Consider the following 13383-nt stretch of genomic DNA (forward strand, 5'->3'; position numbering starts at 1 on the left):
ACCTGTTTAATGAGTGTTCATCCTGACTTGTTTGCCAAGACATTAGATGGTGTTGGCTCCTGGGTGTGCTTCTGGACTTAGTCCTGAGCCTGGGTGCCCAGGTCTCTGCAGTGGCCAGGAGTGCATTTGCACAGTTATTGATTGATTGATTGATTGATTGATTGAATTTATATACCACCCTATATTCAGAGGTCTCAGGGTGTAAATGAGTACCTTGGGTCAGGGACTCAAGGTTTAGGAAGCATATATAAAAACAACAATTACATTAAACAATATTCAAACTGCCTCTTCTCAAAGCTACTGCACCAGCTGCACCCATTTCTGGAAATGTATGATTTGACCTGGAAGCTGTACGCCGGCTCCCTCGGCCAATAATGCGAGATGAGCGCGCAACCCCAGAGTCGGTCACGACTGGACCTAATGGTCAGGGGTCCCTTTACCTTTACCTTTAATGCGCACTATGTGGGACTGCCTTTGAAAAGTGCTCAGAAGCTTCAACTTCTGAGCCGCAGCCAGACAGTTGACCAGGGCTAGTTATGGGGAGCATATGACGCCTTTGTTCCAACAGCTCCACTGGCTACCGATCTGTTTCCAGGCACAATTCAAAGTGCTGGCTATGACTTTTCTATGCTTTGATGGTGTTTCCTGCTTGGCAGGGGGTTGGACTGGATGGCCCTTGTGGTCTCTTCCAACTCTATGATTCTATGACCTATTAAGCCCTATATGGCTTAGGTTCAAGATGAAAGACTGTATTCTCTCATTTGAACCTGTCTGGGCTCTGAGATCTTCATGGGAGGCCTTCTCTGAGAGAGAACCTTTTCGGTGCTCCCAGACTTTGGAACTTCCCCCACCCTGATAAGAAGTTAGACTAGCCTCTTCTTTTTTCTCCTTCTGCCAGCAGATGGATACCTTTTTATTCCAAAAGTCTTTTAAAGGAAAGGTCTACTGTGATGTTTTTACCGTTATATCAATTTTTAATAGATCTTATTATTGTCTATTATTATAAACAGATTCTATTAGTGTTTAATTACTTTTTAATGACTGTCTCTTCTATATTTTTAGTCTTTTCTGTTTTATCTGTGTTTTTGTCTTATCTGTAAGCCACATTGAGTCCTTTGTCTGGGGAAAAAGGTGGGATATAAATAAAGATAATAAAGATATTTAATGAGCACTCACTCTGATTTGTTAATGGGGAGGCTAGACGACAGTGCTTCAAAGCAGGTATTATCCCACACTTTCCCCATCTCAGTTTTCCCCGCTTATTGGAGAAAGTCCAATCTTGGGGAGGGGGGTACGGTTTGTTGCGCAAGCCCTCCCCAACAATTATAACTGTGCAACATGAATCTGCCCATGTGATTAAATCCCCGCTCCCTCAAAGAAGTGACAGCCTGGGAGGGAGCGCCCTCAGTACAACGCAGCTTCTTATGTCTAATAATCGAAATGACAGACTTATCTGAAATCTAGCTGCACTCGCTGCTTTGTGCTTGTTAGTTGGCCCCAAGAAATGTTTCATGAGGACACGCTCAGGCATCATGCAGACTAACACCCCCCCCCCAAAAAAAAACCCCGATACTGACAGAGAAAAGCGTGTGGCTCCTCGAATTGCGTGGGAAGCGAAGGCGACTGCGAGCGACGCCCCGGCATCAGCAAGAAGCGAGACTTCTAGGCGCGCTCTCGCACTCCCACGCGCACGCGCGCGTTTCCCCGCTCCTGTCGCGCCGTGTCCCTCCCTCGGCAGCTCGAGCCAGAGCCGCCCGCTAGCGATTGGAAGTTCCTCGCCCAGGCGGCTGCGCGTCCGATTGGAGTTTTGCTTTCCACACTTCGACGCGGGCTTCAAAAATACCCCTAGACTCCCAGAGAGGGAGGAGTAAGTGGGAAGCGCTCTCTCGCTCGCTCTCCCAGGCGGAGTCCGCGAAGGCAGCGGAGGAGAGAAGCTTTGCTCCGACTCCGGCTGTAGCCCAGCTGCGAGGGACGGTCTGAGGGGGCTGCTGCTGCCGTCGTTCGCTCCCCGCGCCGTTGCCTTCCGAAGCTCTCGCCCGCTGGGAACGGAGCCGCTCCTCTAACGCTCCTCGCGGCTGAGGCGCCTCACGCCTAGTGCAGCTGAGGCGGCGCTCCTACTACCCGCGCCTTCCCTCAGAAAGATGCTGCTGGGCTTCGAGGCGTCTGAGGCGACAGCTCCCAGACAGGTCCGAGGAGCGCGCGCTCAGCCCTGAAGCGGACGGAGAGGGAGGAGCGCTGCCACCGGCTCGCCGGCCCCACAACCACCATCACCACCAGCAGCAGCCCGGGCTCCTTCCCCGCGCCTCCTCTTGCCTTTCTCTATGGGGATCCTCAGCGAAGGGGAGCAGCGCCCAAGAGGAAGGCACACCTGCCCATGGAGTTACTGACGGGGAACGCCGACCTGTAGTCGGAGCCGGGTGGGAGCGCCCCGCGCCACGACCAACCTTTGCCCAGCCTTCATATCGCCCTCTCTTTTTTCCCACCCCACCCCCTCGCAACATGGTACCTGCCCTGACATCGACCAGGCGCCTCGCTCCCGGGTTCCCGCCGCTCTCTTTCGCCGTCCTTCCGAGGAGGCTGCCCGGAGGCCATCGTCGGGGCGACTTGAAAGTGCAATAATTAAGAGCCCGCGCGCCGCCGCCGCCGCCGCCGCCAGTGACATTTGTTGGCTCGCTTGTTTGTAAACAAGAAGGCGCTCGGGAGCCCTTGTCTCCGAGGCAGGTATCTGCCTCCCTCCCTCCCCACTCCGTCGCCTCGTCTTCCTTCCCCTCCGAAAAGGACGAGAGACGGGAACTTCTTACAGGGTTACTATGCAATTGCGACTGGTTTCTTGGGTCTTTATCACTTTGAACTTGATGGAATACGTCGGCAGCCAGCAGAACCCTTCCAGAGTCCGGCGGCAGGGAAGTAAGTGCGCCCTTTTTCCTGGGTCTTTGCTGAAACAGGGCTGGGGCTGGGAAGGGGCTGGGGGACAGGGGTTCGCTCACCTGTTGAGGATCTCTCGCTTCTCTCGTGGTGTCGGGGATGTCCCAGGGGGAGTCCGCTGAAGGGGAAAAATGGTATTTTGGTACGGCAGCAGCAGGTCTCGGGCAACACTGGCTCGCTTGCTGTTCCTTAGCCGCGCAGCGCTGAGAAGCAAGTGCCGCTTGTCTCTTCTCGAGGAAGCGCCGCGCACAGGGCTGCGGAACTCAAGAAGACTCGTCTCCAAGGAACGTGGATAGGATCGCACTGCGCAGTTTTTTTGTGTTTTTTTTTGAAAAACAAAGCTTGTATAGAGGAGCAGAGGAGGATCACGCCCTTGTTGGGAAACTTTTCCCCAATCAACTTAGAAACACATCACTGATTCACACTATCATAAAGATTAAACTAAAGCTATTTTCCTTATGTATTGTACGATGCATTCCACACACACGTGGTTCAGGATCGAGGAGGCATCTCGGTGCCCCTCCCTCAGTAATGAAGCAAAGGGTCGCGCAGGTTCCTTTGGGTGCCCCTGAATCGTGCCCCTGTTTAATTCACACGGGCATCGTCCTCGGAGGATTTCGGAGACATACGGGTCGTTGGAAGTGGGTGCACGGGTAGGGCTGTGGGTTGTGTGCGTGTCTCCCACCGAAGGAAGGCCAAAGCGACACTGTTTGAACCTTGGGTTCCAGTAGATTGGCCTGGTTAGTTAACGCAGGAGACACTGGTGAAGTTTGTGGTGAGTGGGGCCATTCTTTCCAGGTTAGACAACACCTAGGTAGGCCTTGCCCGTCAATGAGCCTCAAGTGGGTAGAGGGGTTGAATGAGATAAACCCAGATGAGCGGGTGCAAATTTGGTCCCTCCTCTTCATTTCGTGCAAAGTCTACTAGGCATCTCTTTCCTCCATCGACCTCGATAGGGATCCTCCTCCCCTACCATATCTCCCCAAAGGAGCTTCCTAGAGAGCTGGGCGAGATGTTCCTGAGCTTCCTTTGGCGCTTTGTACTACTTGGTGAAAGGGGCTGTCTGTGTATTTCCCTCTTGCTTGACAGCTCTGCCCTGATAGGAAGAGGCCAACACACACAGCAGCCTGTTTTCATTCCGCCGCCCCCCCTCCAAAAGTACACAAGGTTATTTCCTAGGTTTTGCCCAGCCTTCCCTTTCCCCACCTTGGCACAAGTATCGCTTGAAAGCTTCCTTTGTACATCGGCTTCTCGAAAACAAGGTCTGATTCACCGAAAGTGCCCTGGAAATATCGCTTTCGCGAGGGATCTCTCCGGGTACGCTCGTGTCCGCTTCGCCAGAATGAAAGGCTGACGACGAGCCGCCCTCTTGTTGCCCCGGGGCCAAGGAGCGGCTCGTTTCCTCCAGAGCTCCCCAGAGCCCCTTGAGCCCTGTGAGCTGTTGCGAGATCTGGACGTGGTTTCAGACTTGGCAAGTCGAGTTGGGGAAAGGGTACTGGACGCCACAGCACACCATTCAGAAAAGGAGGTTCTGAAGGTTCCTCGTTCAAACAGTGCTAAGTTAGATGGACCGATGCTCTGGTTCTGTAGAAGGGGGAACCTACTTTCTCTCTTTCTCAGGCAATAAGCATCTGACCAAGAACTGATCCAAAGAAAATGTTTCAGCATTTTGTTTTCTACACAGTCTGCGCTCCTCTCCATAGCTGTCAAGTTGTCCCCTTTTTTAAGGGAAATTCCCTTATGCTGAATAGGCTTCCTCGAGAGAAAAGGGAAAACTTGACGGCTATGCTCCTCTCCCATATATGAGGTGGGGCTGTGGGGCGAGCTGTTTCGCACAAACTTTAGGCTTGCACATCATGGAGCGATGATCTGTAGGCGTGTCTCCGTGGGGCACCACAGATCTATCGCGGAGTACTGGACTTTCGCTTCTCTGACGCGGTGTTTAAATCGGAGTCTTCGGCACGCAGATCAGCCCCATTAAGTTCAACTGGATAGGATAGGGTTCCTGCCTCACATAGCTGCCCCTCATTGAGTGCAGAGCGATTAAGTGTACAGTGTGCCAGTGATGTGAAATGTTCATTCATTTATATCAGGCAGCCGAGAGCGCGCGAAAGTATCTGATATTACGTCATAGCTGTCAAGTTCTCCCTTTTTTAAGGGAAATTCCCTTATGCTGAATAGGCTTCCTCGCGAGAAAAGGGAAAACTTGACAGCTATATATTACGTACTCATGGAAAAGGAAAGCAACGCCCTGAGGCGGCTTCTTCTTCTTCTTCTTCTTCTTCTTCTTCTTCTTCTTCTTCTTCTTCTTCTTCTTCTTCTTCTTCTTCTTCTTCTTCTTCTTCTTCTTCTTCTTGGCATATGAGGGTATGTTGTCTCCTTCAGTTCGAAAGAATTGAGGATAAATTTGTTAGATGGTGATGGTGACATGTTGTTTGGGCGTCATCTGCTCAGCCCTAGGTGGTTTGCTTTCTCCAAAGCCCAAGGATCTCGCCCTCCTTCCCCCTTGCCCTGAATTTCCAGAGTTGTGAAAGGCGCGACCCCTGGTGTCCGCTGCAGTAAGAGGGAGAGGGAGGGAGGGAGGGAGAGTTCTTTGCAGGTGCGGGTTCTCTTCATAGGGAACTTGTCCCAAAGCTACGGAAAATTCAGGGTTGCAGGTGTGTGGTGTGGCCGGCCAAGCTGCGAGCGCCTGTGTGTTGGTTTGACACCCCCCCCCCGCCCACCCACCTGCCCTCGTCCCCTACCGAAGCTTTGCCGCTGACTTCAAAGGCAACTATATCGGTCCTTAAACTTGGATTTGGAGACAATGAAACAACCTCCCCACAGCACGCGCGCACACAACCAAAAAATGAGCGCGGGGATCAGATGACGATGACGAGATCAGAAGAACAGATGTTTAAACAGCACGGTAGATAATAGCTTCTTATCGCTCTTACAAACTAACCAGGCAGTGCAAATCAGGCAGAAGATTTACTTCAAAGGCAGATACACCCCTTACTTGACTTCAGACCAGAGAGAGAGAAATATTCAAGGAGAACCAACGGGTTCAATTTTAGAAGATGGCTGGGAAGGGGATTGCTACATCTGCCTTCTTTATGCATCTAAATGAATGGTGGGAGCCATATAAAAAGGAGCCTTGGGGCTGTAATAATATGGTGCTCATTACTCATCATGCTGCTGGTATTTTCCAAACTCCCCGGCCTCGTTGTCAATAATTAAACCCATCAATCCCAGCACATGCAAGTCCTGGAGGGGGGTGTCCAGCGCTTCTTACAGAGCATCTGCAGCATGAGAGACAGAATGTTGTGGGGTTATTTGTTGGTGGAGGAGAGGCACGTTGTTTCCAAATGGGACTTAAGTAGAGGGTAAGACATGAAGGGGACTGGTTCCCCCCCCAAAAAAATCCCAACTTCAGTCCAGGAACTTGGGAAGCAGGCAAAGAACAAAAGGGAATATGGGAGGGGGGAAAGTCCCATAAATTAGAAGGGAATTGGGGTGGGGTGGGGGTGTCCTGCTGCTTTCTGTTCACCTCTCTCATCCAGTCCACCTCACCTGTGAAATGTTACTTATGTCTGGGATCCAGACAATGGAGATTTTTGACATTTTTCTCCTTTGAACCCCAGAACCTCAGGCTAAACCATAAACTGCTTTTAAAACTCTTTTAAGTTTTAGACTATAAGACTTCGACTTATGACTGAGAAAGCTAGGACAGTTAAACCACAACCAACAGAAGAACGGGGAAACTACTTCAACCACAATGCAATAAAATGGTGCTATGTGGTTAAAAAAAGAGAACCTTCTTCTTTAGTGGGCAGCCAGTTCAAAAAGAACCTAAACATAATTGTGTGCTGTATTCATAGGGGTTTAGCATTCTTTGGCTGTGTACACCATACATCTAAAACACATTTTTCCACACCTGCTAAAGAATTCTGAGAACTTTTGTTTACAGCTCACAGAGCTACAATTCCCAGCATCATTGACAAACTACAGCCCCCAGGATTCTTTGGGGTTTGTGCTTTAAATGCGCTCTAAATGCATAGTGTGTACACATATTATGTATAAACCAAAAATGGCATTTCAGCATTAAGTTTTTTAAACGTTTTATAAGACAGATAATGGTGAATATAACAGGCTATCAATACAATAAAACAAATATTCTTTACCACATTTTCCCATATGAACCAACCTGGACCCTGTGATCATGATCTGAGGCCCTTCTTTGTGTGCCTCCTCCATGAAAGGTCTAGAGCAGGGGTCAGCAACCTTTTTCAGCCATGGGCCACTGTCCCTCAGACCATGTGGTGGGCTGGACTATTTTTTTTGGGGGGGGGAATGAACGAATTCCTATGCCCCATAAATAACCCAGAGATGCGTTTTAAATGAAAGCACACATTCTACTTATGTAAAAACACCAGGCAGGCCCCACAAATAACCCAGATATGCATTTTAAATAAAAGCACACATTCTGCTCATGTAAAAACATGCTGATTCCCAGACCATCCGTGGGCCAGATGGAGGGCAAACTTGCTTGAGGGCATCCTGAGCAAGTTTGCAGGCGACACCAAATTGGGAGGGGTGGCTAATACCCCAGAGGACAGGATCACACTTCAAAATGACATTAACAGATTAGACAACTGGGCCAAAGCAAACAAGATGAATTTTAACAAGGAGAAATGTAAAGTACTACACTTGGGCAAAAAATAAAAAATGAAAGGCACAAATACAGGATGGGAGACACCTGGCTTGAGAGCAGTACATGTGAAAAGGATCTAGGAGTCTTGGTAGACCACAAACTTGACATGAGTCAACAGTGTGATGCAGCAGCTAAAAAAGCCAATGCAATTCTGGGCTGCATCAATAGGAGTATAGCGTCTAGATCAAGGGAAGTAATAGTACCACTGTATTCCGCTCTGGTCAGACCTCACTTGGAGTACTGTGTCCAGTTCTGGGCACCACAGTTCAAGAAGGATACTGACAAGCTGGAACGTGTCCAGAAGAGGGCAACCAAAATGGTCAAAGGCCTGGAAACGATGCCTTATGAGGAACGGCTTAGGGAGCTGGGTATGTTTAGCCTGGAGAAGAGAAGGTTAAGGGGTGATATGATAGCCATGTTCAAATATATAAAAGGATGTCATATAGAGGAGGGAGAAAGGTTGTTTTCTGCTCCTCCAGAGAAGCGGACATGGAGCAATGGATTCAAACTACAAGAAAGAAGATTCCACCTAAACATTAGGAAGAACTTCCTGACAGTAAGAGCTGTCGGGCAGTGGAATTTGCTACCAAGGAGTGTGGTGGAGTCTCCTTCTTTGGAGGTCTTTAAGCAAAGGCTTGACAGGCATATGTCAAGAATGCTTTGATGGTGTTTCCTGCTTGGCAGGGGGTTGGACTGGATGATCCTTGTGGTCTCTTCCAACTCTATGATTCTATGAGAAGGTGATTGGGCCGCATCCGGCCCACGGGCCTTAGGTTGCCTACCCCTGGTCTAGAGGGTGCGCAACATGAGAATGGGCCTGTTCTGTGATGGCTCCCCACTTTTAGAATGCTTTCCCCAGGCAGGCTAACCTGGCACCTTCATTACATATGTTTAGGTGCCTCTTCTCCCAGGTCTTTTAAATTAGACAATCGATGGTCTTTTAAAAGATCTATGGTCTTTTGAAGTTATTGTTTTTGCTCTTTTCTACGTTATTTATTTTTATATTGTAAACCACCCTATGATCCTTGGATGAAGAGTGGCATAGAAAATTAATGAATAACAACAATAATGCTCATTTAATTAATCACAAGGAAAAAGGGAACATATTCATACTCCCTCTTTTACAATACACAGATTTCCTGTGCTGTCAAACTTGCTTGTAAATATAAATTGAGCTTTTGAAAATTGTCCTTTCAGAGAAAGAGAACGAATATTTTCTAATTTTCACTCTTTGGACCTGTCAAAATACTTTGGGGCTCAGTCTAAATAAATTAGTAGCCTCACTGCATTGTCAATAGAGCCACTCACTCCCTTTTACCTACATCTCCTTCTCCACTGAAGTCAAACATCCATTTCAGTTATATATAACAGTGAAAAACCATTGAAAAATATCAGCTGTATAGGTTTACATTATGAAGGACTCTGAAGGAGAGTCTGTATATGGAGAAATCACCTCTCTAAAGTTAATACCTAGTTTGATGCAGTTAAAGCACCAGTCAACTTCTCCTGATCCATTTTCTTAACATGTTACATGTATGCTCAAAGTAGATTCTGCGGACAAACAAACAAGCAAAATCTGCAAAACAATTACCAAGTAGAAATAGGAGTGCATATATATATATATTGGGAGAGAAGTTGTTTGAAGTTGCGGACCAACTCACAGTGACCCCTTCCCATGGAGCAAGGCCTGAACTAAGGAAGGTGAAGAAACTGGACAAAACAATGTTCTGGGCTTTAAAAAGTCCTGGGGTCAGGCGCAACGGGCTTTTATTGGCTGGGGGCAGACTAGAGTGAAGCCTGCTCCATTCTGGTCTGCTCTCAAACCATGCCCACCCAGCCTGGCTGGATTGGTCCAAATTCAAACACTGGCTGATGGGAAAGTCTGCCCACTTAAGCAGCTGGCCAGGGGAATGTGCATGCACACGAAAGCTCATACCTATGACAAACTTTGTTGGTCTCTAAGGTGCTACTGGAAGGAATTTTTTAATTTTTTGTTTTGACTGTTTAGCAGTCACCCACCCCAGGAATGGGTAAGCAGCCATTTCTTTCCCCTCCTCTCTCTTTATAGCTACCGGTATTTGCCCTTACAATTTGAAGGATGGGGCAGAGGGCTATTTTGGAGAGGAAGGGAAGAAGTCCCATCTGCCTTTCATCCTATGGGTTTCTGCTCATCCCTTCTGCTTCGCTTCTTCAATTCTTACCTCTTCACTTCTCACCTCTCTTCTGCTACAGCCTTCCTTCTGTACCTATTTTGTTCATCTGCTGCCACAGCCACTTCTGTTTCTAGGCACCAGGTGAAGTTATTGTAATTGTAACTAACTCCTGTTTATTTTAATCCCCGTTAACTGGCTATTTGGTATCTTAGTCCTCTGTTATTATTATTTTGTTTAGGTTTACTTTTATGGCATTTGCATTTGTTTGCTACTTTGGAAAGAGTAAAAAAGGGGGGAGTTTTTAAAAACTCTTCATATACTGTAACTAACTAACTTGTTAAATAATTACCATCTCCTTTCCTGATGCACATGAGAATTGCCTGTGAGAAAAAAGTACAGTACACACACTCAGGACGCTAGGCAGTATGTCAGGGCATAGTCTTCCTTCACCAGATGTACGCAGTATGGAGAGATAGGAAAGGTGTGTTCCTCCACCCACATGGCTCTCGTGCTAGACCAAGAACTAGCTTCATATATGGGAGAAATTAAGTGAGGCATCTCTGATCAGAGATTGTTTTACTCCCTGTCTCCTCCTTCTGCAAGCCAGTTGTCTGACTTTTCTATCACACTATAGTGCAGCCTCCCTCAATTTGGTGTACTCCTGACGAAGCAGGGCTCTCCTCAACCCCAGCCAGCATCACTGATGGTCCGAGATGGTGGGAGTTGCAATCCAGAAACATCTGGAGAAGACCAGTTTGGGGAAATCTGCTTGCTTGTGACAAAGAAGGGAACATTGGGAAGTAGCTATAACAGATGCTTGTGTGTGCTAGCAATATAAGAAAGAACAGATTATTGGGAACTGGCTATATAATACATGAGTGTGTGTGTGCGTACACACACATGTATGCTGACCTAGATACAAAGAATGGTGTCACATGGTATGCTTACATTGCTAGCAGATGTGAGCCTGGCTAGTGCCTGGTTTGGAAGCTAGGTGTCCCCATGTCTGCTGCCCAGAGTTCCATGAAGGGCAAATTTTGGCCTTTGCAAGGACCATTGTGGATTTTCTTCTGAAGTAAGTTCGCTTCGAGTGCTCCTTAAGGTACAGTTGTCCTAATCCATATCATGCTTTAAAGGCCATAATCAGCACTTTGAATTGAGCCAGAAGCCTGGGCATTTGGATCAAGACTGGCAATATATTTTCTGAATGCCTGGCCCCGGTCGGCAATCCAGCTGCAGTGTTGTGCACCAACCTAAGCTCGAGAATGATTTATTAAGTCAGCCAAATATAAAACACATTGCAGTAATATAAGTGAAATGTCATAAAAGTGACAAGGTTGTCTCTGATGAGGAAGGGTCATAACTGACTCCCCAGGCTCAGCTGATGAACAGTGCCTCATGCTCTTGGGCTTCCCAGAACAAGCCTGTAACTAACTAACTAACAGCAGCACCAACAGCTGTAACTAACAGTAGCACCAAACTGTGCTTGTTTCTTAAGAGATATGCAATCATGCCCAGTTCAGACTGAATTCCACTTCCCTATTCTGATAATCTTCAGTTTATTGGCCTTTATCCAATTCACCACCAATCTCAGACACTGGTTCACAACTTCAATTACTTCACCTGAATAAGATAAAAATGAGTGCTAGAGGTGGCACTGCACCACAGCCCCCAGTTTCAGAGAAATATCAAAGAGCATGGGGGGACAGAATAGTGTCCAGAATAGTGCTACCATGGAGCCCCTGGCTGGCCAGTGCTTCTACTGATCACTTTCCTCCTCCCTGTACTGCTCCTTCCATTGCTGCCTTAACTGGGCATCTTTTCATACTTTTTTGGCAGTGGGAGCAGTAGATCAGCAGGCTGACCACCCCCACTTCTGGATGTCTTCTTCCTCTCCATATTGCTTCTGCTGCTGCCACCTTACCCAGACTGACTCTTCATACTAAATAGGCAACAGCAGCAGCACTGGATCCCCAGTCCAACCACTGGTTCTGGTTATCTTTCTCTGACATTTGCGGGAATGATGGGGAATATGGGGAGGAAGAAGGCAGCTTAAATTCACAAAGTTTCCTGGGAAGAGGGATTGATTGTTATACCACTCTGGGAATCAGAGGTGTCTTTCCCATAGGGCCTAGTGGCTTGTTGTGCCAGGGAGGCAGCCTCTCAGGGGCGCCCCAGTGAGTGGGCGAGCTGTGCGGCTTTGCCGGTGGCCTTCCCTTTCCCTGCACACCGCCAGATGGTTGGCGGGGCGCAACAAGCCACTAAGCCCTATGGCTCCTCCTCCACCACCGCCTCCTCCTCTCCCTCGGCTGCAGCAATGCCCTCAGCTGCTGCACGCCGAGCCACTGTCATCTGAGGGAGCTGCAGTGGCGGGAGCAGCTCTGGAGGGGACTCCTCTGTGTCACCGGTGCCCGCTGCCTGACCACCACCACGTTCCAGGGCACCGGTGGTGGCATGGCAACCACCTCCTGCTCCTCGGGCTGCTGGGCAGCAGAGAGAGCACCAGCAGCGGGCTGTCGTCAGGCAGCGGAGAAGGAGGAGGCGCCCCGGAGCCTCACAAGTGAGCACGGGGTTCCGGTGGTCTGTCCAGCCATGCCGCGGCCACCACATCGGCGGCGTCTTCTGTGGGCGGCAGCTCTCGGGGCTGCGAGGTGGTCCACAAGTTCTAAATTTTGGGGAAGTGCAGGTGGGGCCTATGGCTGGGTACAGAATACTGTTTATACTGGTTCCATCGTGCTCCCACTGCTGGTTTTTCAATCTCTGTTCACATAGTATTATCAATGATCCAGTTTTTGTGAAATACTGAGGTTTGATGCATATACCACAAACCAGCTTTGATCTGACTTGAAAACTGTAGCCTTATTCAATTTACAGTGAAGCCCTAGTGCGTATATTTGAGACACTGACCTTTCCTTCTGGGTGTGGTTCTACATGTGTGGTGGCAGTATGGGCATGCATGCGCAGATGAAGATGGTGCCAGCAATATATCTGCTTCTGCTTAAGTTTAAATACTTTCCAACTGTTTTGTAGTGGACTTAAAGCTGTTCTCAAGAACCTGTAATATGAGGCTCTGGTTTCCTAGCTTCAAGCGCCTCTGGGCTTAGCTTTTCACAAGTTTGTTCCAGCAGGAGAGAGGGTGGGTAGAAGGAAGGGTGAGGACACCCACCAGGCAGTTTGCATTGGGATATCCCCACTCCATCTCCACTCAGTGGTGTGGGCAGGCTGTGGGTGATGTGGAAACATGTCAAAGCATACGAATGCAAATACAAATTGAAACACAATGGGGGGAAAACACCTCATTGTGTTTTAAGATGGTAATGTGTACTCAGCCTATGGTAAGGATGTGTAGTTTAGGTAGGATTTGGATATGTTTACCTGTCTGGTATTACCCAGTAATGTCAGGCTCTGTTTTATGTTGGAGTGTTTTTGAACTGAGTCCAAATATAAGTCACAAAATAGAAATAACTAGCTGATGTAGAAACACCTGCAATGCATCCCTGGATCCGCATGCACAAATCCAACTGCAAAAAACATGGCACTTTAATGTATTTTATAGAATTTATGTTATGAGCGCATCCAACAATACAACAGAATTTACTGAAGGTAACTTTG

The 13383-nt window shown here is 48.2% G+C and overlaps 1 protein-coding gene across 1 annotated transcript in view; it reads left to right on the plus strand.

The window, feature by feature from the left end:
- Window positions 1-1795: 1795 nt before the first annotated feature.
- The window catches only part of RSPO3 (R-spondin 3), a 60186-nt gene continuing 48598 nt past the window's right edge, over window positions 1796-13383 (plus strand). The window contains exon 1 of the mRNA XM_035108717.2: window positions 1796-2907. Coding sequence (XP_034964608.1) covers window positions 2811-2907 — 97 coding nt within the window. The 5' untranslated portion in view covers window positions 1796-2810. The remainder of the gene's footprint in view (window positions 2908-13383) is intronic.

Source organism: Zootoca vivipara, chromosome 3 (assembly GCF_963506605.1).
Source record: "Zootoca vivipara chromosome 3, rZooViv1.1, whole genome shotgun sequence".
Taxonomy (NCBI): Eukaryota; Metazoa; Chordata; class Lepidosauria; order Squamata; family Lacertidae; genus Zootoca; species Zootoca vivipara.